The sequence below is a fragment of the Raphanus sativus genome, chromosome 4 (assembly GCF_000801105.2).
Source record: "Raphanus sativus cultivar WK10039 chromosome 4, ASM80110v3, whole genome shotgun sequence".
Lineage (NCBI taxonomy): Eukaryota > Viridiplantae > Streptophyta > Magnoliopsida > Brassicales > Brassicaceae > Raphanus > Raphanus sativus.
In genome coordinates, this window is record NC_079514.1 from 14,345,437 (window position 1) to 14,355,170 (window position 9,734).

The 9,734-nt window shown below is 33.3% G+C and overlaps 3 protein-coding genes across 6 annotated transcripts; 1 reads left to right on the forward strand and 2 right to left on the reverse strand.

Moving 5' to 3' along the window:
• Positions 1–318: 318 nt before the first annotated feature.
• LOC108839052 (protein GOLVEN 6-like) lies at positions 319–1,666 on the reverse strand. 4 transcript variants are annotated; one of them, XM_057007318.1, is made up of 4 exons: positions 1,380–1,666; positions 1,161–1,231; positions 1,007–1,073; positions 319–759 (listed from the first exon to the last, which is right to left on the reverse strand). In XM_057007318.1, the coding sequence occupies exons 1-4, from the start codon at positions 1,486–1,488 to the stop codon at positions 629–631; spliced, it is 378 nt and encodes a 125-aa protein (XP_056863298.1). In that variant the 5' UTR covers positions 1,489–1,666; the 3' UTR covers positions 319–628. The 4 variants fall into 4 exon arrangements, with proteins under 4 accessions (XP_056863298.1, XP_018467396.2, XP_056863299.1 ...); XM_018611894.2 differs by having other exon boundaries at positions 1,161–1,234; positions 1,380–1,658; XM_057007319.1 differs by having other exon boundaries at positions 1,007–1,070; positions 1,380–1,655.
• Positions 1,667–2,621: 955 nt separating this feature from the next.
• LOC108852466 (uncharacterized) lies at positions 2,622–3,872 on the forward strand. Its single transcript, XM_018625970.2, has 3 exons — positions 2,622–2,888; positions 3,054–3,417; positions 3,503–3,872. The coding sequence occupies exons 2-3, from the start codon at positions 3,244–3,246 to the stop codon at positions 3,692–3,694; spliced, it is 366 nt and encodes a 121-aa protein (XP_018481472.1). The 5' UTR covers positions 2,622–2,888; positions 3,054–3,243; the 3' UTR covers positions 3,695–3,872.
• An 836-nt stretch (positions 3,873–4,708) lies between these two features.
• Positions 4,709–8,353, reverse strand: LOC108848654 (uncharacterized). Its single transcript, XM_057007986.1, has 6 exons — positions 8,021–8,353; positions 7,579–7,629; positions 6,534–6,622; positions 5,549–6,410; positions 5,175–5,513; positions 4,709–5,088 (listed from the first exon to the last, which is right to left on the reverse strand). Exons 3-6 carry the CDS (start codon positions 6,541–6,543, stop codon positions 4,986–4,988), a joined length of 1,314 nt encoding a protein of 437 aa, XP_056863966.1. The 5' UTR covers positions 6,544–6,622; positions 7,579–7,629; positions 8,021–8,353; the 3' UTR covers positions 4,709–4,985.
• Positions 8,354–9,734: the final 1,381 nt, after the last annotated feature.

Consider the following 9,734-nt stretch of genomic DNA (forward strand, 5'->3'; position numbering starts at 1 on the left):
TCTCGAGAAGGCGTATTAGACACAAAGTGTCCTACATCGATAGTTGGAAGAGATCCTTATTAGTATATAAGATAGATGAGCCTCTCCACTAATCACTAGAAAACGGCTGTTACTAAAGAAAATCGTGTTTGCGATCAAGAAAGTCGTGTTGAATGGAAATGAGATCTTCAAACATGACAATGATGAATCTTAGTTTAAGTTTTGTAGCTTGTAATTTTAGGAAAAACATGAAAACACAAAAAAAAACTCGCATGGAGATTTTCTGTTTTCTTTTTCTTATTTTAGATCAAATCATATACATGTAATTAACTCAGTTAATAATGGAACTCAAACATCGTTTTCCTCTTGCAATATAAGATAAAAAAAAATACAACCAAACCAGCCACCATGATACAGTGCATGAAACGAAGATCAGATAAGCTCAAACCCCAAACCAGAGACTTAGGGTTTTGCTTAAATCTTGTCGGCCACCATCATAATATAAAAAGAATTAACATGAACATAGTCCCTTAATTACAATAATATCGCCAAAACTTCTTATACCAACCACTTAGCCATCCTAACTTAACTTAGTTAATGATTAATCTTAGCTTAAATTAATAGTTGTATTGAAATTTTTTAAAAAAAATCATGGACGTAGAGACTTGTTGTGAACTGGCCGTCTTCTTCTAAACCTTGGATAATCCATCGATAGATATTTCGATAGAGCTTTCTCCTCTTCTTCGTCACCTAACCTCTCCTTTTCGTCCATAGATTTTCCTGAAAAATAAAATATATACAAGATTCAAAACAAAACCTCTTAGTTCGAATATTTCAAAGAGGCGCCTATTTTTCTTTTATATTTCATTAGATCGATGCTCATACAAACTAAAGAGATCAAAAATAATTATAATTTAACATTTTATACTGACATGGTCAATGATTCACATGTTTGGCTTATATATGTACAGATGTATGATTAATTTATTTGCTAAAAAGCTTTATCATTTCCAAATGATTGACTTACCAGAAGAAGAAGAAGTAACTCGAGGTTGTTGGCTTGAACCTTCATGAGTTCCTGACTTCCTCACCTGCTATTTGCAAACAATAGTAAGCAGAGATTCCTCGTATAAGATTTGATTAGAAACTTTCCATATATAAACATATGCCTAATCTCTTACATTTTCGTGTTCACTAGAGATGATCATGAGCTTCCGTGGCGCCATCTTAATAACAATCTTTTCGCTTACACCTGCTGTATCATTGTAACTCAAATTAGTTAACACAATCGCGCTTGCAACTCATCCGCCTCAACCATTCCTTAATTAATATTCAAAACTCTGTGGTTTATAATTAATATTCAAAACTTTGTGGTTTATAAAATTGAAAAACTTAGTTACCTTGGCTCGGAGATGAGTAGCTAGTGTGGAGTTGCAGAGAAGATGTTGGAGTTATAAACAATAAAAAGGCCAATACACAAAGCAAGTAGGAGACTCTAATTAGCTTCATTGTATCAAGTGATTTTAGCTTTGATAAGTTTCTCTGTTTGTGCTATCTTTTTTTTTGTTCTTCTCCTCTTCTTTTATATCAACGAAAATGAACGTACACACACACATATATAATATGTTAGTGTGTGTATGTGAGATAGATAGTGCACGAAACACAAAGGTAAGAGTTCCACAAAAAGGTGAAGAAACTATTAATTAAAAATATCGAAAAGTTTATTATGAAAAGGTTTAAAAGTGGGTTCACGCCATTGAGGCTCGTTCTCGGGGTTGTCTGTATTGAGACAAACACAAGTTTGGCATCATACTTCATCAAACCCAATTTGTCGAGCCTTCGCCTTTCTGTCATTTTTTGTCTCTTTTCTCTTTATCCCACACGTCCTATATCTAATTATCTACCCTTGTCCATTTACCTTTTTCATAGTATGTTCCATAATGTAAAGAAAGAGGTCATAATGAAGCATCGTTTGCTGTTTAAGTTGAAATGTAACAATACTAAATCAACATTAATGTGTAAATCCTCCAAAAAAACATTTAAATGTGCATTTTTTTTTGAAACAAAGGGTTTGCTATGTGTATATATGTTTTTAGAAAAAATTGTGTTGCCATTCATTAGGTCTAGGGTGTAAAAGAGTTTAATACTAAACTAAGTTAAAGTTTTGATAGTATATTCTATATTTCTTTATGTATATATATTAGAATAGAAAATCGTTTATATTTCTTTATGTAGAATTTTCTTCACGTTAACAACATTTTAAGAAATTAGAACCTCATTCAAGGATTTAGATTAAAGTTACTGACGTGCTTCTCTTAGCGAGTAGGTTATAAACAAAGTTGTTGAGAGCATTCACATCATATGTGCCTAAACCCTTTGCTCTTTCTCACACGTTTTGACATTCACACGCCTAAGTTACTTACTTGAAAGCACTACCCAAATGAAGGTAAGATGAGAACATCACTTTCTAGTTTGTTGCAAAACACCTTTGGTAACATCACTGATCTTATCACGTTTTAAAAGCGTTTCAACTCAAGACATTAGACCATAAATATAGCTGGTCCTTGGTTGGGTCCTAATAGGTTTTGGGCCTAAAAATAAATAGAAAAAGAAAAGAAATTAGTGGGACGGACCTTAATTAAGAACTTTGTTGGGTCGTCCTAAAGGGCACGTGTCGCGTTTTGAGGTGAAGTCGTCTTCTCCCCTCTTCTCTGCTTCTCCGCCGATTGCAGGCTTGCGTGATTGAGCTTCGTCAGAGACGGCCAGCGATGATGGGTCGGAAAGAAACTGGTGGATGACAGAGCAGAGGTCGGTCATCAATAATCACCCTTCACAACTCCAAGTTCTTCTTTCTTCTCAAGATCCAAAGCTGCTCAAAGATCTCTGCCCTCAACTCTGATTAAGTCCTGGTAAAAAAAGTTTCAAAATTTTGATTTTATTCAAACATGTACTTCTTGAATATGCTTTCATCTAGTAGATAATGGATCTTTGAATTGAAAGTATCTTGCTTTCTCTGTTTTTGAGGTAAAGAGTTTTAAAGATTTTTGATTTATGGTTTGGTATTATTTGGACAGAGAGTGATGGAGTTTAGCTGAGTTTGTGTCTTGATATCTCTCTGGTCATAATAAGCATGTCGACAAAGAAAAAGACTATAGTTAGATTCAGAAAGGACCTAAGGATCGAGGATAACTCTGGTCATAATAAGCATGTCACATCTAACCCCAATCCAGGCTGCTGCAATGGCTGCTGAAAGGCGTTTCCTCGATGACATCTGCTGAAAGGCGTTTCCTCGATGACATCTGGTGTGCTTCCAAGGCGACCAGAGATGAACCGATATCTGGTCTCATGAAATCATCAGAAACTTCACCATCCACTGCAAACCAAGGCAGAGAAGAAGCTGCAATGTGGGAGTGTGCAGAATGTACCTTATTGAACCCAGTAAGTCTTGAGATTGTTTTTCGAATTGAGACTTCATGCTATCTATTCGGTTAAATTTGTTTTATGTCTTGTTTTCTTGGAGCAGTTGTTGGCTCCGATATGCGAGCTATGCACTGCAGCAAATCCAAAGGAAAAGGAAAAAGAGATGAAGCACAAAGTCTGGTCTTGCAAGTTCTGCACGCTTGAAAACAAGCTGGAGAAGTGTGAGGCTTGTGGTCAGTGGAGATACTCGTATGGACAACCATTGTCGACTCCTGCTCCTAATGTTGGCACTTGAGGGAGTCTTTAATGTTCTACAAGGACTAAAAGTCCAGTCTGAGCCATTTATTTTTTGGATGAGATGAAGAATGAGTTATAGTTTTGTTAACAATAGGAGTTGGATGAGATAAAGAACAGATTTTTTTGTTTTTTTTTTTCCAAAAGTCTTACCAATAATCTACAATTTTTGAAATGTCCTTAGCAAAATCTCTTAACATAAAATTATGATTAAAATATGTTAAGGACTTGATTTTGGGGACATCCAATAATGATGCTCTTAGTAAACTACAGTCGATATGTGTTTAAACCAAAAGCTTGTAAATCAATTTCTCATTGTCCGTACCGTATCATGGTTTTTATGTTTTGAAAAATCAAATATCAGATACGCTCGGATTTGTATATTGGATTAAAATAACTCATAGCTAGAACAGGCCACGCAAAACCTGTTAAGTTTTTTTTTTTGTTTTCGATTTTGTGATTATTAACAATGAGTTTTCTAGCATGACTACCTACAACGTTGAGCTTGTATTTATATAATGTTATGATTAGATTGGCATTATTTTCCATCATGACATCTCTAATCACAATCATTGACCCCGTGCAAGTATTATAACATTATAAATAACTTGAATAACGGGTGAATGACCCACTAATTCAAATTCTGCTAAATAAACAATAATTTAGATTCTGAAATTAGTCCAAGAAGAAGTCATCAACAAATATAGGTTAGTATGGCAAATAAACTGTAGAATAATGAAATAACGTAATAAGAAAAATACTTGCATTTTCAAAACATGAATGATTGGTATGTCATTACATTACAACCTACATTACAATATGTAACTACTAAATAGAATAGCAACATGGTCTCGAAATCGCCGAGAATCGAGACAAATGTCTTGGAAAATAGACTGACCCAAGTCGCTGATACGTTTGACCAACGGCCACTGCAACAAGTTGTACTACTTTTCTTTAAATAAATCACTGAAGGATAAAGCTTAAACCAAAAGCATGCACACATGACACATACATGAATGAAAATGAAGTTATAATAAACTCATCGGTTACATAACACCGACCATGTTGCATCTTTAACCAATCTCAAAAACACCTAGCTGTTAATACTACTTCCAAAATGCCAACTACACACACCATGGCATAACTATAAACCACCCAAAAAAAGAGAGAAAGAAATATTTACTTCAGCATTTAAAATATAGAACATCCTTTTTAAAAAAAAAATATTGTAAAATGTCATATCTCCTTCTTCCTCTAGAGCTTCAAAGTAAAGTAGCTTTTGAAGTAGTTCATCAAGAGGATCTACAGCAAAGAAGAATCTGTCTCCATCCTTTCTGTCTTCTCTTCTCTGGTTTGGCCATTCTTACAGGACTACTGTTCCATTCTGACTGTAATCTGCACATAAAACCCATCAAATTCAGACAAAGATTTTTCTCAGGAACTTGCATCAAAAGTGATGAAGATTCATATGCATTATTTACACTGGGAAAGCAAAGGATCTTCCACTTGTTGTGCTTGCATCAGAACGAACAGAGAGGCTTCCAGAGAATGCAATTGGTCCTGTGTATGTTATATGACCTGAGATTGAAACTGCTTCCGCTGCCGAGAAACTTGTCTCTCCAAATAATCCACTGGAGATAAGTTTGTTGTCTTCCAAAGAATCTCCCACTAACAAATTTGGTAGTTGATTGTCAGTTTCAGGCTTCTCAAGGTCGTAGAAAGTTGTATTTGGTTCTTGAGAGGTTGTTGTAGGAACAGAGGAAAGCTCCTCCTCTGCTTCTTTTGGCTCATGTCTTTCCTTCTCCTGCAAGTCACACACACATCAGCAAGTTAGAAACTTTTTATATTGAAAAACTGAAAGTTTATCAATGAAATGTATATTGCCTGAAGCTGAGGTGGAGATTGTTCTTCACGTCTATCACTAAAGTTGTTAAGAGGTTCTGGTTCATCTTCCCATGACAGAATATCTCCCAAAGTTTTAGATTCATTTGGAACACTATTCTCCAATGTAGCCACTTCAATCTCATGAGAACTTTCAGATGTGAGCGAGTCCTTGCCCTCCTCTCCTGTCACAATCAAATGATCTTGATTGCAACTGCTAGTACCTTCAGCATCAGCAAAGTCTTCTCTTGGAGATTCTTCAACATCTTGGTTTGTCTTAGGATGATCATTACAAAGCTCAGAGTCATCATTAACTTCACTGTTTCTGTCTTCTTCTGAGGACTTGGTTTCTATTCCTTTGTCTGCTTTCACCAAATCCTCTGACTCACACTGGTTTAAATCTGAGCTACAATTCACTGAGCCTTTCTCGCCGAATAAGAACTTCTCCTGAACCGGCACGCCTTCATCTACACATATGTCCTTCACCACATGGTAAGTGCTCTCCTTGTAGCAAACTACAATCTCGGGCAAGTCACAGGCAGTAACGTTCTTGTCCATGAAAATCACAGGATCAACTGTCTCAAGAGAAGCATTTTTAGCATCGATATTATCAGCTCCTAGTTTCTTTCCAGCCTCACAAGAAAGGTTGACATCATTATCTTTATCCCATTCCTCGCCGGTTCTTGTATCATAGAACAACTCACACACATTGTTATCGCTCTTCCCATTTTCCGGGACCTTTAGCTCTGCCTCCTCCCACTTCTCTTCAGGATAGTTCTGAGGCTTAGACTCATCTTTGCAACTCTCTACCGAGTTTCCAACCGCATGATCATTATCTGAAAATTAAAAAAAAAGAACCCTTTCATCTAACATGCAACGACCATCATAAACAAAAAGCTACAAAACAGTAAAAGATTCAATAACTAAAGATATTTGAAGGCTAGGGACTTTATTTTTACCTGCCCTCATGTTTCAACAGAGTAAATCTTGCAGAAAGAGAAGTCAATACACCAGAGCTATATCTTCAAGCACCAGTCAAAGAACCAATCTACATGTCCAAGGGGAAATCAGTATCAAGTAGATTCATAAAAAGAGAAACAGAGAACAACAATGAAGAGAAGACAAGGATAAGGAAACTTCATTATAGAGTATGGAATCCATGAAAGTTAAACTAATATATCTAGTCTCTTTCACTCAAAGTTAGATACAGGCGCAACCTCCATATGACTTATAGGGATACTATAGTTGTTCAACGAAGCAATGGGCCAGGAAGACTGTGACAGAAACAAAACCAAGCTTTGAGGAGAAACTATTCCATGTGAAAGATTCTTTTTTTCTTTTCTTTTTTCTTTCCCACAAGTCCAAAGAAAAATCATCATGAGGTCTAAGCTAAGAGATAATAAAAACAGCAAAAAAAGATGCAATCAACCACTACCAGTCTACCATGACCACTTTCCCCAACTTTTTTCAAATGTGGAGAAAAAGACATTTAGGTAAAAGCTGTAACCCCCAATAATACTAAGCAAGAAAGTTTCAAAAAACAAGCCTATTCTGCATTACTTGCACCTAGTGTTATAAGATTTATAGCAATCAAATTATATATAGCTTCTATAAGTGTGGCTAGGTATTACAAGCTACAAAGAATGAAGAATCTTTTGCACAGTCATAGAAAGAAGAAAAGAGACAAAAAGGATAAAGCTTTAAACTTTATAAAGTTTTCGTTCAAAACAATCAATCAGTCTCATTTTTTTCACAGGAATAACAATAAACAATTGGAATTTTGCAGGACTGAAGAATCTAGAACTCAGAATCCCATAAAAAAGCTTCAAAAAAAACTCTATTAGCTTAATAATAAAAACAAAAGGGTATGTAAAACTAGTGGAATATATACAGATCTAACAGCTAGAATCCAAACGAAAAGCCTTAATATGAATCAAAGATTTAAGACTTTTTAAGAAGAATCTCGAAAGTAGATAACTACTACAAATAAAAAAAAAAGCTTACTTGATCAGCAGATACAGAGAGACTCAGCCTTCTTCAGCCATTAACTTCAACCTAAACTTAACAATAAAAACAGAACAGAGTTACAAAACAGTAGATCAGAAACCTCTACTAGGTTGAAGAAGACAACCTAGGATCACTTGTAAGAAAAAATCCAACCTTTGGATAAGAAAAGCCAAATACTTTTTGAAGCTGTTGAAAAATCACTGTCTCTGCTATTAATTTGAAACACAGAGAGATATGACCAAGCGAGTAGAGCCAATCTCTCTTTCTTCTTTATTGCAATTTGGTTTCGCATTAAGTTACAAACATTTAATGCCACCATTTTTTCAGAAGTGCTAATACCATTTTATTTATTTTTATTTATGGTATAAATGACGCAAAAAAAGAAAAAGAAAATTATTTGTAGGATTAAGAGATCCTAGAGAATGAAAAATGCACTTACCAATTTTCTCAAAATCTCCTTCACTTAAAAAATGAAAACTTTCTCTTCATAATCACGAGATATCGTTGGAGATGATACCCTTTTGCTCAAACTCTCTGTTCTGGTGTGTTTGAACTAAAACTGGAAAGATGAAAACTTTACTTTCTCGGAGAAAGTGAAAAAGATCGGATTTTGATGTATTTTCTTGGAAAATAAACAGGCGCTTCAAAAGGGAAGATAACACATAAAGCTTTGGAGAAATCGGATCTGTGAAACTGCACGAGAGAGTATTTATCTCTCGTGGATTTGACTTTTTTTTTTTTTGAGGGATTCGGATTATTAAAAACAGAACTTTGGGGGGTTCATAATGAAAACAAATAAAAAGTCAACTATCTGCCAAAGGATTTGGGTGAGGCGGTTTGCATTTTTGTCCCTTCTCCATTTTTTTTCTAATTTCATTATCTTTCTTTATTTTCCCTTTTTAATTTACTTTTATTTAGTTTTTCAATTTAATTTACTTTTCCTTTTTTATTTATTTTGTCTTTTATTTAAATTTTGAGTTTTGTCATAATTAAAATTTGGCTTATTTTTTTAATGCCAATTGGCTAATTTTATATCTTTGCTTTAATGTAATTACGTATATAGTGGTTCATATAGTATCCATGACAATGAAATAGACGTGAGTTGTAAGTCACACTAATCTTTAGTTTCATATATTTCTTGTTTGTTCCCAACTCTGCTCCACATATTTCTGATGATTTCATACAACAAACCACAAACATTATTAAAATAACATTATAATAACTTTATTATCATATCCTCAAAAATGTTTTATAAGAAATGAAAATAATAAAATCACGTCCATAAAAGAAATAGTTTGTATCACATAATAATCAAAAGATTTGTGGAAGCTCCGGTAGTCTTAGTAAAGATTTATTAATGTTATTAGATTTTGACTCACTTTTAAAATGGGCGGATATATTTTTTTGTTTTACTTTTTTTTTTAAAAACAATATATGTGAATTTTCAATCATATTTGTGTTTTTTTATAATTATATTTATGTAGATTTTTTAATAATTAATAAGATGTTTTAATAATTGTATTAAAATATTAGATCAAACTTATGTCAATAAGTCATCTTGCTATTTTGATAAAATAGATTATAGTAGGAAATATAAGTTTTGATTTGTATAAAAATAAATTATATAAATTATATGAATTAAAAAAGTTATGCAATGAGTATTGTTAATTATAAATTTCATAAGACGGTTTAGATAATGCAGTCAAACACAAATTTTAATAGTGCATCTAGAATTGTCAGTTGTATTATTTTTATAGTTTATAATAACGTAATTATCGAATATAATCAACATTACAAATATTATTTTAATTTTTTTTAAAAAAATTAACAAGTTATATCACAACTTGAGATTTCGTTATATAGAAATTTAGATAATTTTCTAATATTATTGAATAATACATATTTAGATAACTTCTAAATACTCTATCTAATTTTAGTTTTTATAGAAATTGTAATTTGGCAGAAATAGAAAACTTGTGACTCAAGTTTTTTTCAAGCTTAAGTCAATAATAATCATTCCGTTGATAAAAACAAACGATTCAAAAAGAAAATCTTGTAAGGAGTTAGAATTTTATTAGTGGCATAAAGATATTAAGCGAATTAAAAAAAAAATCAGTAAACCGATGCATTGTAGTAGATTTAACTTTGTCACG